Source organism: Lynx rufus, unplaced genomic scaffold, assembly GCF_022079265.1.
Source record: "Lynx rufus isolate CCGP_SWC_20201006 ecotype Redwood Valley unplaced genomic scaffold, mLynRuf1.p SCAF_6, whole genome shotgun sequence".
NCBI lineage: Eukaryota > Metazoa > Chordata > Mammalia > Carnivora > Felidae > Lynx > Lynx rufus.
The window spans coordinates 106,343,539-106,366,198 of NW_025814878.1; the positions used below are offsets into that span (position 1 = coordinate 106,343,539).

General features: G+C 58.0%; 1 protein-coding gene across 4 annotated transcripts in view; it reads left to right on the forward strand.

The window, feature by feature from the left end:
* The window catches only part of TFEB (transcription factor EB), a 55,226-nt gene extending 42,669 nt beyond the window's left edge, over positions 1-12,557 (forward strand). For 3 of the 4 annotated variants that reach the window (XM_047103276.1, XM_047103273.1, XM_047103274.1), the window contains exons 2-9: positions 5,369-5,606; positions 5,691-5,945; positions 6,609-6,686; positions 8,545-8,665; positions 8,760-8,816; positions 9,430-9,505; positions 10,088-10,235; positions 11,392-12,557. In XM_047103276.1, the coding sequence (XP_046959232.1) occupies positions 5,391-5,606; positions 5,691-5,945; positions 6,609-6,686; positions 8,545-8,665; positions 8,760-8,816; positions 9,430-9,505; positions 10,088-10,235; positions 11,392-11,880 (1,440 nt within the window). In that variant the 5' untranslated portion in view covers positions 5,369-5,390 and the 3' untranslated portion in view covers positions 11,881-12,557. The remainder of the gene's footprint in view (positions 1-5,368; positions 5,607-5,690; positions 5,946-6,608; positions 6,687-8,544; positions 8,666-8,759; positions 8,817-9,429; positions 9,506-10,087; positions 10,236-11,391) is intronic. The other variant, XM_047103275.1, reaches the window with a different exon arrangement.
* Positions 12,558-22,660: the final 10,103 nt, after the last annotated feature.

Consider the following 22,660-nt stretch of genomic DNA (forward strand, 5'->3'; position numbering starts at 1 on the left):
GGAACTGTACCTTTGCATGTGACTGGAAGCAGGTCGGGCTCCTCACAAACGCTGGAAGCTGCCTGCTTTCTTTGCCCCTTGTAGTAAAAGAATCACACAAGTGGCACACAGCCACCCTGTAAGACTTAAGTGCTTCAAAAGTAAGAATGAGAGTGGGGCACCTGGGTGGCTCAGTTGGTTAAGCGTCCGACTTCGGCTCAGGTCATGATCAAACGGTTCGTGGGTTCGAGCACCGCGTCGGGCTCTATGCTGACAGCCTGGAGCCTTCTTCTGATTCTGTATCTCCCTCTCTCTGCCCCTCCCCTGCTCACGCTGTCTCTCAAAAATAAATAAATGTAACAACAACAAAAAAAGTAAGAATGAGAGACTAGAAAAAAATCCCTGTTTACTACTCCCTACCCCAAAGGTGACTGCTCTGAACATTTGTGGCGGGGGTGGGGGGCGTTGGGGGACCCCAGAATAGAAGTTCAAGAGTGGTTGTGAACCAGGCAGCCTAGGTTGTGTCCATCGTGCTGCTTAACAGCTGTGTAACCTTGGGCAAGTGATTTCACCTCTCTGTGCCTCGGTTTCCTCCCTGGAAGCTGGGGGGCAATGATAGTAGCTACCTCATAGGGTTGTTGTGAAGAATGGATGAGTTGACCTGCGAAAGCACATAGACCATCCCTGACCCAGGGCAGGCATTCAAGAAACCTTCTGATCCTTCTCTAATCTGTTCTGTATGTTTATCTACGTCCTGTCTAAACGGGCTCAGGCTGTGCGTTTAATTCTGAGGTTTCCTTTTTCAACTCAATGCTCTATCTTTGAGATCTTTTTTTTTTTTTAAGTTTGTTTATTTATTTATTCATTGAGAGTGAGAGAGAGAGCACGAGCTGGGGAGGGACAGAGAGAGAGAGAGAGAGGGAGAGAGAAAATCCCAAGCAGGCTCCACACTGTCAGCACAGAGCCTGATGTGGGGCTCTGTCTCATGACCTGAGCTGAAACCAAGAGTCTGACACTCAACCCACTGAACCACCCAGGCGCCCCTGAGATCTTTCTATCTGAGGCTCTCCTGTGCTGGGATCCTCTGTCTCCTTGCCTATCCCTCATGATTTTTCCCTGTCTCTGCCCTCCCCCTGTCCCCTTTCCCTCAGGAAAGGTTCTGAACCTGTTCATACTAAGGTGTAAATGGCTGATGACGGAGGCCTCCACATAGGCTTACATGAAACCAGCCCTGCCCTGACCAGAGACGTGCACGGCCTTTGAGGGGGAGCCCAGCGCCTGTCCGTTATCAGATGCCTAAGGGCATGCTAGGGAGTTCCACGCACCCACGGTGACTCCCTGAATCCTCACAATAACCCAAGTGGCAGGTGCCCTTATGGGCTTCATTTGGCTGAGGAGAAAACCAAGGCACAGAGAGGTTAAGTGGCTTTCCCAGTCACCCAGCCAGTATGGGCACAGCGGGTGGATGGGGGTTGCTTCAGCCGCATCTGTTGTACGGGGAAGCTCATTTTGGTCACACTAAGCTGGAACCCAGACTCAGCTTAGGTCAGGGGTAGTTACGTGGGAGGTTCTGGGTGAACAGGGGGAGGGGGGTGGTGGGGAAAGCCCGTGGGTTCTGAGGGAGCAGAGAGGGGCGGCTCTCATTGTCTTGGCTAAAACTTCAGTCCCTGCCACATTTTCTATAGGACTGGGGAGAGGCAGGAGTTCTCTGGGGCATTAGACCCCCCTGGTCCCCTCAGGAGGAGGGTGTTACTCGGGGGTGGGGGCAGGGGAGAAGATTCTTCAGGGAGGCACGTAGCCCTGGTGTCCGCAGACAGCAGGCACTCCAGGCCCCTGGTGTTACCGAATGCATGAATGGTGGACCCCTTCCCAGGCCTGGTGGATCTGGAGGTCGAATGGTGGGGAGGGTTCGGGGGTCATTTTTGGTTCTCCTGTGTCCCTACTCCCGGTTCTTCCCGGCCAGACCGGGCACCGGCGCGGGGTGGGGGTTGCTTATGAATGGCTTTGAGAGTGAGCAGGTGTGCTTGAGGGCTGGGCAGGGAGTGGTTAGCATGCCCAGGGGCTATATGGGCCACCTCTGTCTGCCCTCAGATCCCCTCAAGTCCCTCCCTTAGCCCTGTACCCGTCCCACCCAGGCCAGGCTCAGAGTCAGAGTGACCCAGGCAGGGTCAGGGGAGGAGGCTGGGACACGGAGGGAGGAAGCAGCCCTGTGACTGGGGTGACAGCTTTGACAACGGGGGGTGGGGGAAGGGGAAGGCTCACTCTGCCGGTCTTCGAGCCACCCTCTGTCAGAGGACAGTGGACAGGCTAAGGCTACAAGCACCTTTCACCGCCCAGATGCCTCGCGGGTCACCATTCTCCGACATCCCCCTCCCAGGAGGCTCTTCCTGCCTCCATTTCACAAATGAGCAGACTGAGGCTGGCGCAGCCAGTGAGAGGCCGAGCCGGACTTAGCCCAGGTTCTCCTGTAGCAGAGCCAGCTCTGGCTCAGCCTGGGACGGGCACCCAGCCCTTTGTCGGAGCAACAAGGGGCTCGTTCTCCCCCAGTCCTCCCCGTGCCGGCTGGCACTGCCAGGCCCCGTGCCGCTCCCCCCGCCCCCCAGCAGGGACCAACTGAAGTCAGATTGTTCCCGAGGGGCAGGCTCCCCAGTGCTGCGTGGGTGAGCATGCAGGGGTGCAGGGCGTGCAGCTGCGGGCAGCGGGCCGGGCTGGGGTTGGAGCCCGGGAGGTCTGCAGGGCTGCAGTGCGGGGGTGGGGGGGGTGGGGGTGGGGTGGGGTGGGGAGTTGGTGATGGGGAAGACAGGCTACCACTCTTTAGGAGCACGGGAAAGGGGTGGAGGCAGCAGCTGTATCCCCGCTGCAGGACAGAGAAAGGGGGGAGCGGCGGGGGGGGGGGTGGTGACTGCTCTTTTCTCCTTGGGGACGGTCCTGTTGGGAGCTGGAGAGACACTTGGGGCTAAGGCAGCCCCTTCGCTAATTCCTGGCCGGGTGGCGGGGGTGGGGCAGAGAAGGGAGGAAGGAAGGTGAGTAAGGGTCCCTGAGTACGCAGAGCTCTGAGGCGGATGGCGTGGACCCACTCTGCAAGGAAGCATCCATGGTGGTAGAGGGAGCCCTGAGTTGGGGCTCATGTGGCTTGGGCTCCATTCCTGGCCCTGGGCCAACCAGACGTGCAACGGGGGCCAGGCTGCTTCCCAGCTCTGCACAGACACAGCAGTCCCCTCCGCCCCCGCCCATCCCCGACCCCTGCCCACACGGGCTGGGGAGCCAAATTGGTTGGGGTCCCATCTCTGTCTCTGTCAGACACGTAACTTCCCTGGGCCTCTAGTTTCTCCTTATCCGTAAAAGGAGAATAATAACCAAGGCTGCCTCATGGGGCTGTTTGAGGTTAAAGTGCCTGGAACAGCGCCCAGCGCCCAGGAAATGCTCAAATAGATGCAAATTATTATTATGTCCATGATCCAGTGATTTTCGCTGAATATTTGCCAGTACCTTCCACTAATGCCGACTGAGTTCATGTCTGGCATTAGGCTATGCTGCTTTCTTTTGCTACCCTCCCCTCTCAGAGCTCTGGGTCTCATTCTCAGGATCCTGGGGTGCAGCTCTGGCCTCTGGTCTACACTACAGCTGACCCTGCCAGCCTCGTGTGATTATTCTTCACTCACCAACTACGCCTACCAAGTGCCACGCACTGTGCAAGACACATTATCTTCATTTAACATGCCCCTCAATCTTCTGAAGTAGAAACTGTTTACAGATGAGGACGCGGAAGCTCAGAGAGGTTAAGTGACTTGCCCAAGGTCACACAGCGAAGCGGCAAAGCTGGGATTTAAGCTCGCGTCTGCCCTGTTTGCTAATGCTCGCTCAACCAGAGGACGTCATACTGCCTCTTGCAAAGACCCTAGAGATGGGACCCTCCGCCAGAACCTTTATGGAGTTGGGGATCCCTGGGGGCTTTGCACCTTTCAGGGAGTGTTTTAGCGGGGCGGTGGGGCTTAGAAATCATTTGGTCCAACCTTTTCATTTTGTGCACAGGGAGACAGAGGCTGAGAGGAGAAGGGAGGTGCCAGGGTCCCTCGGTGAGCTAGGGACAGAATGGGCCCAGCTACAGGACTCACTCTGTCTTTTCCTCCCTGCTTCCTCACCAGGCCTGGGGGCCTTAGCCCCCCATCCTACTGTGACCCGTCAACGATCAGGGCCGACATGCTAGGTGGAGGAAGCCCTCCCTGGACTCTTGCAGGCCCCGGGTTATAACATTCACTGGACCGTAGACTCCATGAGCTCAGGGACTACAGCTAGCTTGTCACCACACTGCCAGTGCCTGCTTCATAAATAGTAATCATTCCCTGCGCGCGTTGGTGGAACAACTACGTGTTCCAGGCCCTGGGCTAAAGGCTGAAGGCAGAGCAGTGAACAAGACAGAAAAAATGCCTGCCCTCAGGGGAGTTTGCATTCCTAGTGAGAGATAGACATTGAATGAAAGAACCAAGCAAAAATGCATAATATTTAAGATGATGATAAGTGTTATGGAGTAACACAAAGAAGGAAGGGGCATAGGGAATGGACGGGGGAGGGGGGAGGAATTTGGCAGTTTCAAACAGGTTAGTCACGGAAGGTCTCTGTAAGGTCACATTCGAGCCTTGGAGGAGGTGAAGGAATGAGTGGTGTCTGGGGGAGGGGCATCCCAGACCGAGGGGCATCCCAGTGCAAAGGCCCAGGGGTGGGAGCGTGAGGTGTTTGAGGCTGGCGGGTGTGGCTGGATCAGGCGGAACAAGTGAGAAAGTAGGGGAAGATGGGGTCAGAGGGGCCCATGATGTGCGGACAGATCACAGAGAGCCTTTTAGGGTGGAACTTCAGGTTTTACTCCGAGTGAAGTGGGAGCCATGGACAGTTCTGAGCAGACAGAGGGACAAGATCTGACTTAGGTTGAACAGGATCCCCCTGATTCCTGAGTTGCAAGTAGAATGTTGTGGGGCCAGAAAGGAGGGTGTCTGAACATTGGCAGGCTCTTTTGAGGAAGCCAGATAAGGCAAGGTCCAGGCTGGGCCCACATGGGGCAGGCAGGTGGAGGTCAGATCTGCCAGGATGCGGTGTGATAGAAAGAGAGGAGTCAAGGTCGGCTCCAACCTTTTGGGGTCGACCAGCTGCAATGAACAAAGAAAAGAGGGTCTCCATTTCTGGCCCAGGAACCAGGACACTGGGGTTCAAGTCTCGGCTCCGTCACTCTCCTGCTTGGTGGCCTTCGGCAAATCCTTTCTCCTATCTGGGCCTCAGTGTCTGCTCCTGTACAACGGGTGCGACCCCCTCCACCTGGCCTCCCCAGTTCCCCAAGACCCGGGGCTCCGAAGAGGACGCGTGCCTCACAGACTTGCCCCCCTCCCCCTGCCCACAGGGAGCCAGTGCCAGTGGCCGCCATGGCGTCGCGCATCGGGCTGCGGATGCAGCTCATGCGGGAGCAGGTACAGCAGGAGGAACAGCGGGAGCGCATGCAGCAGCAGGCCGTCATGCATTACATGCAGCAGCAGCAGCAGCAGCAGCAGCAGCAGCAGCTGGGTGGGCCGCCCACCCCGGCCATCAACACCCCCGTCCACTTCCAGTCTCCGCCACCTGTGCCAGGGGAGGTCCTGAAGGTAGGGCGTGTCCCGAGGTGGGGCCTGTCCCCTCCCACCCTGCTTCTAGGAGCCCTAGAACCCTTGCCTTCTCCCCCCTCCCAGGTGCAGTCCTACCTGGAGAACCCTACCTCCTACCACCTGCAGCAGTCCCGGGACCAGAAGGTGCGGGAGTACCTGTCCGAGACCTACGGGAACAAGTTCGCCGCCCACATCAGCCCCGCCCAGGGCTCCCCGAAGCCCCTGCCGGCTGCCTCCCCGGGGGTGCGGGCCGGACACGTGATGTCCTCCTCAGCTGGCAACAGTGCTCCCAACAGCCCCATGGCCATGTTGCACATTGGCTCCAACCCCGAGAGGGAGGTGAGTGAGAAGCTGGCCAGGGGCTGCCATGAGCAGAGCTGGTGCCAGGTGCTGTGCTCCTGGGACTCCTGGTCTAATGGCAAGGGCAAGGTGCTGCTGTCAGGGTCCCTCCCAGTCCGAGGGGGAGGTCCTGCTCTCTCAGGGACCCCAGTCTGAGCGGGGGAGACACAGCCCTGCCTCAGGGACCTGAGTGTGAGCGGGGGAGACACAGTTCTGCCCTCAGGGAGCCCCAATCTGAGGGGGGAGACACAGCCCTATCCTGAGGGAGCCTCAGTCTGAGGGGGAGACATAGTCCTGACCTCAGGGAGCCTTAGTCTCATAGGAAAAGCCTCACCCCTACTTTTGAAAGCTTGACTAGGGAGAAACAGGATCCTCCTACTAGAAAGCCCAGTACATCTGCAAAGCCATGTCCAGACAGAGGGTATATAAAGCAATCTCCCTGGGGCAACTTGGCTCCTTGGGAAGAGCCCTGGCCTTGGCCTTGAGGACTGTGGGACCTGGACAACTCATCCTCTCTCTGAACCTTTTTCCTTCACTCCACCCAAGATGAGCCAGTTGAGTGAGGTGGGCTCCAAGGTCCCTTCAGATCAGTGGCTGTCCCGGTGCCCCTTCCCTGTGCCTTTCTCCCAGTGGGCCCTCCCCAGATGGACTTTTCTCTTTCAGTTTGATGTCATCGACAACATTATGTGTCTGGATGACGTCCTGGGCTTCATCAATCCTGAAACTCAGATGCCCAACACGGTACTGCTGGCCAGGGTGGGGTGGGTGTGTCAGAGGGAGAAGGTAGAGGTTCTACAGTGGCTCTGAGCCTGGGGAGAACTAGAGACAGGGCTCCCCCCCCCCCGACTCCCGGCCCCAGGGAGAACCATCTTGCTGCAGATGACAGTCGCCTTCATCAAATCACGTGACCGGAGCCCAAGGCTGAGCAGAATTATGAATCCAGAGAGACGTGTCTAGCCTGTGTGCATGAGGCGGGCTTCAGTGGGGAGTGGTGGCTGGGCAGTTGGGAAGGCTTCCTGGGTGGGGTTAGGGGAGGGGGCAGGAGGGACTGGTGCCGGGCCTCAGCAGAGCAGGGAAAGCATTCCTGGAGGGGAGCAGTGTGGCCCTGAGCTGATGAGTTCCTTTGGGATCTGGGACATCCCTCTTTCGCAAAGCCTAGGGCCCAGCGGGCACAGGCCTGTGTCCCTCACTCCACGGGACAAGTGATAGGGGGCTGGCTTTGTCCCCTCCCTCCAGCAGCCTCCTGGAGTGTGAATGCTCTCTGGGCCTCCTGGACAGGGGTGAAGAAGCAGATGGGAAGGAGCCAGCCTTAGAATCAAGAGGCCTAGCTTCTGGCTTTGGCTGTGACCTTGGGAAGTCCCTTAACTGTTCTAAACGCCAGTTTTCTCAGCAGCAAAATGGGGGTGATGCCGTCTACCCACAGGATTGTGGGAAAATGAGATAAAGCAGGAAATTGGGGGTTAGCTCCACACAGGGTGACACGTTTACACGGAACAGGTGGAATTGTGGGTGTCCCCACCCCTTTTTGGAAGGTCCTGAACCTCAGCTGCTTGCTCCTGCTCCTTGGGCCTGACCCTATGACCCTGATCCTGGCCCCAGCTTAGGACACTGAGGGGAAGCCCCCAAATCTTTCAGTGGGAAGTCAGAGTCAGTCCTTAATCCCCACTGCCCTGGTGACATTGCCCAGTGGCTTAGCAGGAACTGGTCAGGGCCAGTTGGGTCTGAAACCTACTGCCAGCAGAGCAGGGAAGGCTGGGGAGAGAGAGAAAGCCAGACTGCACAAGTGTCCGGTCCCTTTAGGCTGGGTATCTGGTAGGGCACCTGTGTGCCCACCTAGGGTTCTGGACCTGTGATTTGCTCTGTGTGTTCCTGTGGCAGGAGCTGGGGTGATCATTCCAGAACTCAAGTCTGTCCCTGCCAGGCCTCTGTTTATCCCCCTACTGGCTGCCCATTGCAATATGCCAGGGTCTTTGCAAGTCAAATCTAGAACTCCAGGGTGTATCTCCTGCCCTGCCCACATCACGCTGTCTACTCTTGCAGCTCAAGCTTCTACTTGTGACCCCCCCCTGCCGCCCCAGCTCTGTCTGTCCAGCCCCGTGTCTTTGCTCAGCCGTCCCCCTGCCAGTCCAGCCCTTCCTCACTTCTTTGCTCAGGACTCAATTCAAGTTCCATGCCCTCCAGAAACTTTCCAGAAACTCCAAAACAGATTAGGTGCTCCTCCCCTGGGCTTCCAAATGCCTGGGACGACTTCATCCCCTCCCCTGTCGGCCCTTAGGGCTGTTACCTGGTCTGATCACTCTGCAAGGATTCTAGCCACTAGGCTGGTGGCTCCTGGAGGGCAGGGGCCACACCTTATTTAGTTCCCAACCTTACAGACTTCCAGTAGAATTGCCCAGTGAAGAGGCCCAGGGTGGAGCTTTGACATCCTGGTGCTGGCTGCAGACCCTGTGAGCTGAAAGTGTGGCCGGGGAACATCAGTACAGCCTCCCCTGGGCGTCCCTGGGAAAGAAAGGCTGTTCCTGGGATGATGGGCCCTGGGCAGGGGCCCCTGTGGAGAGGGGACTGCTCACCGGGTCCCTCTCCCCACCTCACCCCACAGTTGCCCCTGTCTAGCAGCCACCTGAACGTGTACAGTGGTGACCCCCAGGTCACAGCCTCCCTGGTGGGCGTCACCAGCAGCTCCTGCCCCGCTGACCTGACCCAGAAGCGAGAGCTTACAGGTACCACCTCCCTGCCTGCCTGTGCCCTGGCTCCCTACTCCTCCCTGTCCTTCTCCCTCCCTCTCAGCTCCTCTCTCCTTTCCCTGGCCTCCAGATGCTGAGAGCCGGGCCCTGGCCAAGGAGCGGCAGAAGAAAGACAATCACAACTTAAGTGAGCCCCCCACACCCCCCACCCCCACCCCCTGGGTTCCTGCTCCCTGCCTCCCTCCTCCTTACTCTCACCTGAGCTACCCAAAAAGCCACCTGGACCCGAGCCCTCATTGGGGCTTTAAATTTTTTAATTAAAAATTTTTTATTAAAAAAAAAAAAGCCACTCTGACCTGCCTGGGTTCTACACAAGACCTTAAATCTGCGCTGGGATGACTGTTGGGTTCAGCCCTGCCTTCCTCCCACTGGCCCTCTTTGGGAGATGGGGGTGGGAGAGGGGCTCCGGAGAAGAGACATTCATGAAATCCCCAGCACTTCAGAGTGAATGGGTTTATCATGTATTGTTGTCTTTAGGGTGTGCAGCCTAGGAAGCCAGGGAAGGTGTTCTGGGTCATGTGGGCAGAGACTCCTACCCCCAGCCGGCTTTGCTGCCTCGCAGAGCCGCTGGGTTGTATCCATCTGCACCGGGGCCCCTCCTTCCCATAGTGATCCCATTCCCTTCCTCACCCATTACTTCCCAGAAGGGCCAAGTCACCCCTCCTTGGGCCGGGCGGACCCTTCTGCTCCCATGGGGTCCCATCCTTCTAATTGCTCCCTCCGGGATTTGTTACCTTTAGTTGAAAGGAGGCGGAGGTTCAACATCAATGACCGCATCAAGGAGCTGGGAATGCTGATCCCCAAGGCCAACGACCTGTGAGCAGTTTCTAAGGGAGAGGGGGGTGGCGGCGGGCGACGCTAGGGGCTGGGGGCGGGGCAGCAGCGGCTGACCTGGTTGCCCAGGGCAAGGGCTGGGAAGAGAATCCCTTGGTTGCTCCCTTCTGAGAGCTTATCATCTATTTGGGAAAAAAAGATCCCTCCCTTATCAGGACAGCTCCAGACGGAGGAGCAAAATCCCAGAAGTGAGGCAGGGGTGGGGGCTTCCTGGAGGAGGTGTCATGCTGGGATCGTTTGGTGAGGGCTTTTGGACTGGCTTGGAGGGGTCCAGAGAGTTGAGAACTGACGTGGGTTTGGGCGGCCCAGAATGGAAGGCCTGGGGAAGGAGGCCGCTCGGCATTGCTTGCTTCCCTGGAATTACCGGGGTGGGCACTGGCAAGAGTCACCCGCGAGGGTCTGTCCTGTTCAGATGGGAGCACGGCCTTCTCCACAGATGGGGGCGGGGCGCGTCTGGGGTTCCGTGGGCAAAGTTGGGAGGCCTGCGGCATCGGCTTCTGGAACCAAAGCGGGGTTTTCCTTCCTCCCGCTGAGCCTGCACGTGTGATTCTGCCTGGCCCGCAGGGACGTGCGCTGGAACAAGGGCACCATCCTCAAGGCCTCAGTCGATTACATCCGGAGGATGCAGAAGGACCTACAGAAGTCCCGGGAGCTGGAGACCCACTCTCGGCGCCTGGAAATGACCAACAAGCAGCTCTTGCTCCGCATCCAGGTCCGGCCCCTGCCCTTGGACTTCTGGAGGAGTTCTGGCTCCTGCGGGGGGCCTGGCTCCTCCCCCCGGGGGGGAGGGGCAGGGCTTATACTTCCGGAGTTGGAGGAATGAGAATGGAAGGAACGCTGGCTAACGAGCAATCCCCAGCAACTTTAAGCAACAAATACCAGCTAGAGATTCTGTTCTGTGAGACCCTCATTTAGAATTTATTTATTTATTTTGAGTGGGAGAGAGAGAGAGAAAGAGAAAGCGCGCGCGCATGCGCGTGAGGGAGGGGCAGAGAGTGAGAGAATCCCAAGCAGGCTCCACGCTGTCAGCGCAGAGCCCAACATGGGGCTCAATCCCACCAACCGTGAGATCATGACCTGAGCCCAAATCAAGAGTCAGGATGCTTAAGGGACTGGGCCACCCAGGTGCCCAGCCACGTAGCTCTTATGGTGACACTTGTCGCCCCGGCTCACATTTCCTTAATCAATGCAAGTACATGCCTACACTTAACCTCAAGGGGGCAAGGAAGTGCAAGCCTACCTCGTGTGGAAGGCAGAGAGCTGGAATTATTTGGAACGCTAAGTCTCACCACTGGAGAGAAACTACAGAAGGCTTGGGAGAGTCACTCCTACCATCTGGAGCGGAAGGTTCTAGTCTTGGCTGTGCTCAGGGCCTCTGTCCTCTTTGGATCTGAGGCTGCTCATCTACACAAAGGGCGGTTGCATGGCAGCTTTTAAACTTTTCTATTTCTCATAGGAGGTAATACCACTGACATTACAATCCAGCACACAGAGCCACACTCCAAGTGAAAAATCAAAGTTTCATGAAAGAACCCTCCTTCTTAATAGATGCAGTGCATTCTGGTAATTTCTATTCTGGTCTAGTCTAGGCAAGTCTATTTCAATTAAAAAAAAAAAATAGAGGGTGAGCTGGTCAAGAGGCACTACAGTGGTTTCACAACCCGCTAATGAGTTGTGACTTGTAGTTTGAAAAAAACACTGGTCTAGACTCTAGAAGCCTATACTTGCTTCCAGTGGAGCCATTTTGTGGTCTTGGGTGCAGCCAGGGGAAGGGCAAGGGGCTGCGGCGGGGGGTGGGGGGGCCCAGGGAAGGGTGGCTGGGGCCCATGAGTGTGTGCCCCCAGCCCTCTCTCTGCCTCACCTTGCAGGAGCTCGAGATGCAGGCTCGGGTGCACGGCCTCCCCACCACCTCCCCATCGGGCGTGAATATGGCCGAGCTGGCCCAGCAGGTGGTGAAGCAGGAGCTGCCCAGTGATGAGGGCCCGGGGGAGGCCCTGCTGTTGGAGGCCGAGGTCCCGGATCCTGAGCCACTGCCGGCTCTGCCCCCCCAGGCCCCGCTGCCCCTGCCGGCCCAGCCACCTCAGCCACCCTCCCCATTCCACCACCTGGACTTCAGCCACGGCCTGAGCTTTGGGGGCGGGGGCGACGAAGGGCCCCCAGGCTACCCCGAACCTTTGGGGCCAGAGCACAGCTCCCCGTTCCCCAACCTGTCCAAGAAGGATCTGGACCTCATGCTCCTGGACGACTCACTGCTACCGCTGGCCTCCGACCCTCTCTTCTCCACCATGTCCCCCGAGGCCTCCAAGGCCAGTAGCCGCCGGAGCAGCTTCAGCATGGAGGAGGGCGACGTGCTGTGACCCTGGCTGCCACCATGCTGGGGAACGGGGGCAGGCCTGGGGGCTGGGAGGCCCGGGGCCGCCTCCCTCCCACCCTTTGGGCTGCACTTGTGTGTGAGGTAGCAAACTGGCCTGCCTCACTCCTTCCTGTCGGCCCCTGTTTGGACTTAGTGCCTGCTTGGCAGCCTGTGGGGTCAGGAGAAGCCCCCCCCTCCCCCCCGCCTGGCTCAGTACTCCCCAGGGACAGCCCTCTTGATGGGGTTGGACAGGAACAGGCCTTCAGCCTGACTCCTGGAGGTGAAATCATGAGGGGAAGGGAGGGGACGGGTGTGCTAGAGGTAAGAGGAGGTCCTGGGTGGGGTGGGGGGGTGTCTCATCTTCTGAGTCTGATCCCCACCCCTGCCGGTGAAGGAGGACATGTTGGAGCAGGGGGCTCAGGAAGTTCCTTTTCTGAGGCAGCGACTGGTCCAGGGGGTGTCCAGGCCTGCCTTTCTGGGACTCAGATGGCAACAAGTCTGTCCTCCAGCCTGGCACCCCCACCCCCCTTTGGTGCTAACAGCTCTCTACCGGGTGGTGTGAGGGCGGGGGTGGCTGGACGAGGGGGCGCTGGGTTCAAGTTAGAGCGTGGGGTCACTGCTGGAAGAGCAGCTCCCCCCAGGCTCCCCACTTTGTGCCTTTAGTAAACACTGTGCTTTGTACCTGCTTGTCCTCTGTCTCTTTGGAGTGTGTGTCTGGGGCTGACGCAACCGGGGAGGATTCAACCCAATGCGCACCATTATGGATTTCGAATTCCAATGCCCTTTATGGGGATCGGGGTAAGGGTTACAGAAAGGAGGGAACAAGCCCATCACCTGGTTCCCCCCACTTCCCAGACTTGCCTCCAGGGGAGCTGGAGATGTAGCCTTACTTAGGGAGCTTAGGGACGGAAGGGGGGACAGTGTCCCTCCTTGTGGCCACAAGATGGCACTGCAGCCACGCTGGTTCCACGCCCCAGCTGTGGCCTGACACGGCTGAGCCCGATGATGTGGGGGCCAGTTGCTATAAAGCAAGTCTTTTCTTCTTAGCTGCTGCTTAGGCTGCCCCTGGCCCGGGGTGGGGGACATGTTTCTCTTGTTCCTGAATGCCTGTGCTAGTGGTGACCTCTCCAGATTTTTCTCCCTCCCTGAGTGGGCTGACACCTGCTTGAGAAGGTCAAGCTGCCTGCTCCGTGGAGGCAAGGCCAGCCCCTCTGCTCTTTGACAGAGTCTCTAGCAGGAGAGGCTCCCTAGTCACTGAGGGGCTGAGTCCTTGGGTTTGGGGAAAGAGGGACCCAACTGAACTAATTTGGGTACCAGACGCTGGGTGGAGTCAGGGACGGGGAGTGGCCCTATTCTCCACTCTGGCAGTGTCTGTCCGCCAGGGCGGCCTCGGCAAATCCTTTCCTGTCTCTGGGCTTCTGTTCCCCGGCCCCAGAATAGTTCCCATGCACCTCTGCTCTCAGATCCTGGGATTTTACGACCTCATGCGGGATGGGAAGACAGACTTGGGGCAGTGAGGGGCAGGGTGGCAGATTCTTGAGGGCCCAGGTGTCGGGGAGGGAGGAGAGGGTCTTTTTAGGCTTTGCCTACTTCTCTCTCGACTTCCCACAGTCTTCAGGCAGAGACCAAAATGGCTTTCTCCTCCCGGGGCCCTGGGAGGCCGAAGGGGCCTAATTAAAAAAAAAATTTAAATCCCAAGATGAAAGTGGCTAAGAGGGCAATTTCCTCTGTGCAGAACTGGAGATCAAATCAACGTTGGAGCAATTAACGCGTGAGGGGGGAGGAGGAAAGGGAGCCGGGTGTGTGGGTGCTGAGGGTGGCGGGGCTGGCGGAGGCTGTAGGATTAATCTGAAGGTCAGATGGAGCCGTGGATGACCTTGGAGAGGTTGAACCAGCCCTGGAGCGCTGGCATCTCCTTCCAGTTCCAGGCCTCACCCCGCAGTCTTGGGAGCCCAGGCCCTCCTGGGGCAAGCCCTGGACTCTGGGGGATAGCTGATGGGCGCAGGCTTGGGTCACGCTGACACTGGAGCGGGTAGGGGTCTGGGAACTTCCAAGTCTAGTCCTTAAGGCAAAACTGAGAACTCTCTCCTACCCTGTTTTCCTTCATCCTAAGGATTCAGTCAGTGAACTGGGTAGCTGCCCTCCTGCTTCCTCATGCGGCCCCTCAAGACGGCCTGTATTCCCCCTCCACCTGCCTGCTGGCTTCCGGTCCCCTAGGTCCTTCAGCACTGCCCCACCTGCCGCTGGGAAGCAGGGCCTTTGGGCAGGACTAGGGTGTGAGTGGAGTTCTGGCCACAAGAGGGCGCCGCAGAGCCAGGACCTGGCCGCTGCGGGCGCCCACTGGTGGGAAATCGTGGAATCTCAGCTTCATTGTACATTCCAAGCTGTCTGCCTGGGGGCCCTGCCAGCCCAGTGGGTTTGGTTAAGGCAGGCCCAGGTGCTACCTCCAGGATCTCAACAAGCCACCAGAAAGTGTTCGTGTATCTGAGACTGGTCTGCATGACCCTTAGCTTGTGGCTGCAGTAGAGTCAGGCCGGCAGCTGCCAACTGGTGGTTATGGACATCTCTGGTTAAATACAGTAAGAGGCGTGAATGCTTTCTTCACTCGTGCTCTTTATTGTAGACAACACCCTTCCAGACTTCAAGGCCTCACGAGGGGGAAATTAGTTTTTTCAAGGGGGAGTGGGTAAACAGGCTGGTGTGAGAGCACAGATGGATCCATCCGACCCCCTCATTTCACTTGAGGAAGCCCCCGAGGCCTTGAGAACAAAGCAAAAGTGTGAAGTGGGATTGGGGTCTGGGAAAGGAGTCCAAGCTAAGTAGGGGGAGGACAAGAAACCGTTGCACCCTTAGGTCGCACGAGGGGCCCCAAAGCTGGAGGCAGGACGCTGGACGTGAGGATCCCGTCATCCTCAGCTCCCTTTCTTGTGTCTGTCTCTTTCCCCCCGGCCAGCCGCTAGATTCTCACCTCCTTGTACCATGAAGGAGTGGAGATCTGAGCCCCACAGACCAAGATAGACACCTGCACTGGTGTGTATACACAGGATGGTGGCCTTCCACCCCTGCCTTCCACGGACATTTCCCCTCCTGGGCGTTTGGACAGACGGCCGGGAGCGGATGTGGGCACTGCTGAAGCCCGGCCGGGGCGGCACCGGCTCTGTGTTCCTTAGTGCCTACCTCCTCAGTGTCCTCCTTGGGATTTCCGTCACCCACTGCTCCTTTAAATCGAGATTCTTGGGGCGCCCGGGTGGCTCAGTCGGTTGAGCGTCCCACTTCGGCTCAGGTCATGATCTCTCAGTTGGTGAGCTGGAGCCCCGCATCGGGCTTGTGGCTGTCAGCGCGGAGCCTGCTTCAGATCCTCTGTCTCCCTCTCTCTCTGCCCTACCCCTGCTCACTCTCTGTCTCTCAAAAATAAATAGAACACTAAATCGAGATTCTTCCTTCATTGTTTGGAGCCACTGACTTGGATGAGAATCTGATATACACTCTGGATCTTCCCCCTCCCCCCCGCAACACATAGTCCCCTAGAAAGGAACCCCAAGTTTAACATTCCTGCTCCCAACCCACACCCCCTTCCCTACCTCAGAGCCCATTCCCCTCCCCTGCCTCTCCCAGCCACCTGGCATATCAGCTGGAACAGCTAGAAAGAGCCCCTTGGAGTCACCTGTCCCTCACCTGCTGGGACCCGCACTTCTCAGGGTCCAGCCCCCACCCCCCTCCCAGGCTCCTTTAGCCTCATCTTTTTTCTTTGCTCTCTCTTTTCCGAGGGGGGCAGTGGAATTTATACAATATTTAAGCAGCCAGAGCCGAGTCCGGGAAGATATTATTAATGTAAAAGGGACGGGCTGCAAATGCTTTTGGACCTGGTTACAATTAGAGGGTGATTTTTCTAAAGGTCAATGAATTCAGATAATATCCACAGGGGGGAGAGAAATTTAATACCTTTTTAGTGAATTAATTAATTATAATATTATATCGGCTTGGGGTTCTTTTCCAGAGTGATTAAGGGAGCGATCCGTCTTCTGTGAGGCCGGGGAACGGCGCCCGCCGCCAGCGAGGACCCTGTCTCGGGGCTCAGGATGGGGCCCTTCCTTCTCCTCTCACCCCTGCAGCGGCCAGGGAGCTGGAGGGGCTGGTGGGCAGCAGGGGAGGCACGCCGGCCCCGGTCTGGATGAGGGCAGGCACAGAGACATAGTGCCCTTTCCCCTCAGCCTGTGTCCGCAGGCCCAGCCCTCCTCCTGCTGTCTTATCACAGGAGAGCTGAGGCATGAGCTATGGCCTCCTCCTTTCCATTTGGAGAAACCGAGGCCCACAGGAGTCAGAGACCTGCCCCGAGCCCTACTATGAGTTAAGGCAGACTGAGGTGACACAGCTGGCTGGAAAGAACGAGAAGACTCCCTCCACCACCCTGCCCCCCCATCCCCACCTCCCAAACCAGGCCTTCTGGAAAATCTGTTCCACTGGCCAGCGGCCTGTGGGGCCGCCTGTGGATTCCTGGTCAGAAAGAGGATCTTCAAGTGCGTGGCCTGTGCCCAGGCTCAGCTCCTACACTGAAGATGGCCCGCGAGGGCTGATAGGTCAAGTAGCCGCCAGGCTTTGGTGAAGGAATATCTACATTTCTGTCCCTGGAGGGACCAGGGACAGGCACTTTCCACCCGCTTGGTCATTCACTCAGGTGTTCGATCATTCATTCATTCAACTCACCTTTGTGGTACGCCCGCTCTTGTGCCCTCACCGACCGAAATAGCCCTTCTCGAACCCCCCGCCCACCTCGTCCTGAGCCCCACTGCTCGTTGGTCTTTGCTTCACTCAGCACCCACTTTGAGCGGCCCCCTGCTGGGTGCTGGGGACACTTGGGTGGCGAAGGGGCGGCCCCTGCTCTCTAGAAGCCAGTCTCCGCAGCAAGTGGGGGCAGGGAGACAGAGGCAGAAGCCGTGGGGAGGACTCGGCCAGGGGTTGGAAGGGAGGGGTGACATTAAGCTGAGCCGTGAGGAACCAGGCTGACAAGGAGAGGGAGGGGGCATTCCACACACGGGGCAAGGGCACCGTATGAGGAGGCTGCCCCTGCCCTCCACCCACGGGCCCAGGCATGCTAACGGGAAGACCGTCCCAAGGGCCGCAGGTTCTGGGTCCAGGAAGGGAGGGGTGGGTAGCAAAGCCAAACAGACCTGGTTGTGGGCTCTGTATGTCATGCAGGGGACACGTCTCTGTGCCTTGGTTTCCTCTCTCGTAAGGAGGGGGGGATATACCTCCCGAGAGGATACAGGAATAACTGAAAGGAAGCGCTGGGCCCAGCATCTTGCCCACGAAGTGGCTTCCGGCAGCACAGCCTCAGACGGCCCTTGAAGGGGTGGGTGGGTCAGGGCCCTGCCCTGGTTGTGCCTTCGATTCCTTTTCCCTGGGGTCGGGGGTGGACCAGCAGAGGTCCTGGCCTGGAGACCTTTCCCGGCCAGGAGCAGACCAGCATTTGCCTGCCCTCCTCGCTCAGCCCCCTTGTTCCCCTCCCTTCTCCGTCCCTTCCCTCTCCGCCCCCCCCCTCCTTCAGCCCTGGCTGCCCCTCCAGCCCCTCCCCCAGCCTCTCCTCCCTTTCCGTGTGCAGCGGGCTGGGGAGGGCCTTCCCATTGTACTATCTTTGGGCCCTAAATTAAAATTGATGACATCTTGAAATGAGCAGTGAGGGTAATTTTGCTTCTGAGCCGGGATGCTAATGAGGCCCCTTAATGGTGCCAACGCGGAGCTGACGGGTCGTGTGTCACGCGCCGCGGCGAGGGGGGTAATGGCCGAGGTAAGTGCCGGTAATTACACCCTGTCTCGCTGTATTTTGGCAGGCCTGGTGGGAGAGCGGGGGCTCAATCACCGCCGGCAGGGCCACCCCCCACCCTCCGCGGGCCTGACAGCCAGAGATACCCCCCTCAACCCCACCCAGAACCAGGGGCCTGGGGCACAGCCCCTGCGCGCACATACAGCGTGGGACACGGCACACGCGGTCACACACGCTACCATCACACCACTGTGCACCCCCACCGGCTCACCCCCACAGCTTGGGCACCCCGCCCCCCCCGTCCCGGGTGTGCACTCAACACTCACACCCATGCTCACCCGTCCTGCTCCCCCCCCCCCGCTCCCCACTCCACACTCTGGCCACACACGGACACACGCTCAGGACACGCACACGTACATGTGCGCACAAACACGTCCTCAAGCAGCGTGCCCGCATCGCGCGCCCGCTGCGCGCCCGTCTGTTATCTCGACTCCTCCTGGCCCTCCTTCCAGGCAGGCATCCTTACCCCCTCCTTGCGGTTCCGGAACAGCTTTGGGAGACGGAGCCTTTGTGCCAGATCGCGCAGCCGCAGGGGCTGGGCCTCCTGCACGTGGCAATCTTGGCAACCACACTTCCTGTTATGTACACCCGCACAGGTGCCTCTCGGTGTGCACGCACGCGCGTGCCTGCACGCGTACACGTATCTACTGCACACAGATCCCAGAGTTCCTCTGGGCACGCACACGCACGTCTCAGTGCGTGTGCAGATATTCACCAGAGCACTGTGGGCACACACGTACGCACGGGGGTGCTTCGCAAAGGCAGATACACGCACGAGTGTGCCGGCGTGGATCACATGATGTTCACACACACACACACGCACACGCAGTGCACTAGCCATGAAACCACTCCAGGCTCCAGCGTCTCGATTTCTTAAATGTTTATTTATTTTGAGAGAGAGAGAAAGAGAGAGAGAGTGTGCGCGAGCAGAGAGAGAGGGAATCCCAGGCGGGCTGTCAGCGCACAGCCTGACTCGGGGCTCGATCCCACTACCCTGGGATCATGACCTGAGCTGAAAACAAGAGTTAGACGCTTAACCGACTGAGCCACCCGGTGGCCCCAGCAGCACCTCAATCGCTAAAGAAGAGGAAATAAGTCCTCTTCCATGTCCTCTGCAGTATTTGTTGTTAAGACAGACCAACAGCCACACAAAGGAGTGAGATGTCCCCTCCCACAACCCCCCTGCAGAAACACACACACACACACATCCTACACGTGTGCACACACACCGAACACGTGGTGTCTAAGCTCTGCATACGCGCAACGTGCAGCCTTTAGACACATCTCTGCACACACACTATACGTGTGCAAGGAACACACGCTCAGCCCTGGTATAGAGCCCCAAGTGTACCTACCGGGGAAGCTGGAGCCCGTGGGTACTTGTCAGATATATATCCTGCCCACCGCCCCCCTGCCAAACATTTATCAACTTATAATTACAGTACGGGGTAAAAGCATGGGCTTTGGAGTTTGACTGCTTAGGTCTTTGGCCTGGGCCCGTCATTTTCCTTGCTGTGTGACCTCCGGCAAGTTACTTACCTTGTCTGTGTCTCACTTTCCTCCTCTGTAAAATGGGGGTAGTGATAGTGAGCCTGCTACCATAGGGACGTTGTGAGGGTCAAAAGAGTTAACAGATTGTAAAGCACTTAGCGCCCCAGTAAATGTGGAGGCGATGTGTCTGGTTATGACAAAGGGTGCATGTCAGGATAGGACGAGCGCCGAGGAGCGGGCGGCGAAGGCAGAAGAGGCTGTGCCCACCTCAGGCTGGGGTAGTCAGGGAGGGCTTCTTGGAGGAAGAGAGATTTGGGCTGGGCCTTGAAGAAGAACCGTAACCACTGTTTATGGAGCACCTACTCTGTGCTGGGCCCGGTGCTAAGTGCTTTGTATGAATGAACCCCGTGAGTCCTCCGCGACCCCCAAGAGGCGGGTACTGCCGTGTCCACCTTATGCCTAGGGAGAAAAAGGCACAGAGAGCCTTGACAACTTGCGCAGGGACAGGAAGGCTTAGGGAAGAGGGACGCAGGGCTGGGGGATTCCAGGTGGGAGAGCGGCATGTGACAGAAATAGAGAAACAGATGGTAAAACACCCCAGAGGGCCTTCCTTGACACACTGTAACAGTTTCCAGATAATGAGAAGCCGGTGAGCATCTGGAGGAACGTCCTGACCTACTTGCTGTGTCTCTTGCAGCCACACCAGGGACCTGGGGGTGGGGGGGTGGGGTGGCGGTGTGGGTGGCTGGCACTGCCCACAGCATGCCAGGACAGGGGCAGTGCTGGGCATCGTCACGCTCTCGCCCTCCAAGGACCCGGTTAGGGGAGGGGTATGGCATCTGAGCATCTCGGCCCTGGAGACCAGGCCTGGCTGTCTGGAAGGGGACCTGATGAGGACTCCGGGAGGGCCGGAAGCTGTGGGAGGAGGCGACAAGGGGCAGTGAGCAAACCTCTGCCCATCCCATCCCGAAGCCAGCATGGTCGTGCCCCAGGCGCTGGCTCCCCAGGACTCCTCAACGAGGAATAAGCTTCTCGTCAGGGTGTCCAAGGCTCTCCTCAGACAGGCCGCCATATTCCTCTTGGCCTCATGTCCATCAAACTGCCCCAGGGCCTGACAAGCTGTCTACTCACCATCCTTGACAAGATCACAGATGTTTTTCTCCCTCAGTGTTTGCACGAGCTCTTCCTGCTTCTGGTGTGTTTTTCAATGCCCAGCCAATGTGACTGTCCCAGCCTCTCCGAAGCTCTCGGCTCAAGCATCGGGGGACCCTGTCATCCTGGGAGTCTCAAGTCTTTAGGCCAGTGGCAGGAAACAGAGAATGGAATACACCACCTCTGGCTGGGTAGTTCTTTGGAGAGTTGGCCTCTGCCCCTGTTCCCTGCCCGTCTATAGTTTCCTCTCTCTCACCTGCTCCCAATCTACTCGTCACCTGTACAACCTCCGCCCCAACAGGCGGCCTTTACCGCAGACACCGAGGTGCTGTTCCTGCAACACGGGTCCCTTGGCCATGCCTTTGCTCATACTCTGCTTGTATCCCAGTGTGTCCCAACCCCGCCCAGCTGAGACCCAACTTGGAGGCCACACTCCCGCACAAGTAATGTCTGCCCCTCCTCACCCCGTGAGGCCCTCCTATCACGGCACCCTCCTCCAACCCCGAGGAGCATGGGAGGAGCCTGGTGGGGCAGGAGAAGCACCCCCTACCGCCACGTGGGTTAGCGTCCCAACACCTCCCCTTCCTTCCTTCCTTCCTTCCTTCCTCCCTCCCTTTCTTTCTTTGAGGCACTTTTTTTTGAAGTTTATTTTGAGAGAAAGAGAGAGAGAGAGAGAGAGTGAAGGGGCAGAGAGAGAGGAAGAGAGAATCCCAAGCAGGCTCCACACTGTCAGTGCAGAGCCTGGCACGGGGCTTGAACTCACAAACCGTGAGATCATGACCTGAGCCGAAGTCAGATTCTTAACTGGCTGAGCCACCCAGGCGCCTCCCAGCGCCTCCCTTTTCTAGTGGTGGAGGCTTGGGGAAGTCCTCCCTCACATCTCCACGCCTTTGTTTTTCCCTCTTCCTGTTGGGACAACCCGCTCCCGCCCCCTCCCAGCTGAGGACCCCCAAGATTGGCGTGTGCTGCGTCTGGCCCGTGGCAGGCAGGGCAGGGAGGGTCCACTGTGGGGTCATATCATCTAGAGTCCAACCAGGGCACTCTAAGAATGGAAGAAGTCACTGTTAATGACACGAGGACAACAGGTGAAAATGGACTATTCTAGAAGAAGCAAGATGTGTGGTTGCTATATCCACACACAGTGTCACTCCTCTTCCTGTCCACACCTCCAGATGTGGATGAGCTGGGGCCTGATATGCTTGGGCACCGAGAGGGCCTGCTTAGGATCCAGAACAGACTGGGGCAGGGGCAGTGTATAGAAAGGGTCACATCTGGGGGCAGAATTTTGGAAGAGGGAGGTGACAGCTTGGAGACAGGGAAGCTGGAGGTCTTAGGAATGGCCAGACAGTGGCCAGGAAATCTGAGGGGTGGGGGACCTCAAATCCCAGGATGCTCTCCTGGAGGTACCAGCAACCTCCATCACAGAAAATAGTAACGGCTGCCCTTGTGAGTGCTGGCTCACAAGGAAATTTTGGGGTCCTTGTGTGCTGTGGGTTTTGCTTTCCCTGGCTTAGATTTTTAGAGCAGGTCTTGGAGTCTGGAATTCCTGGGGTTTAATCCCAGGTCTGCCACTGAACTGGCTGTGTGACGGTGAATGAGTTACTTAACCTCTCTGGGCCCCAGTTTCCTCCTTTTCCTCAAGGGAGAGCAGCTGAAGTTACAGGTGTGGAGAATGGGGTGCAGTGCCTTAAGGGCCCACTTTCACAGGATCTGTGCAGGGGAGTGGTGACTCCTGGGTGACCAAACCCTGGTAGTGAGGCAGGCCCTCCCTCAAGCGCTTTCCATGCATTAGCTCCAGAACTCACAACCAGCCTGCAGGGGTGGGGCGGGGTGGCGCTATCCTTATCCCCATTTTACAGACAGGGAAGCCGAGGCACAGAGAGGTTGAGAGTAAGGTGCCCAATGTCACGCAGCTGGGAAGGGCAGAGTTGGGATTAGAACCCAGGCAGCCTGTCCCTACTCCTCAAGGGCCCTGCTCCTGGCTCTACAGACAAGTTAAGCTGTGTTCCTGGGGGCAAATGGATCCAGGAGCGGCACCTTTCCGCTCGAGGTCCCGATTTGGAACATTGTGGGAACTGGAAAATTCTGCAGGAGGGCCACAGGACCAGGGGGAAGTGGCCTGGCTTCGGAGCCAGACCCAGGTTTGAAGCTGGCCCCGGCACTCAGCAGCGGTGAACCTCCTGGGTACATTCGCACCCCAGGGAGCCCGTCTCCTCGTCTGGAGAGCACCTGCTCTGTTGGGTGTCGGACATTCTAGATACTCAGCTGTGGGAGGTGATGGGCACAAGGTGGGCACTGCACGAATGCTGGTTCCATCTTC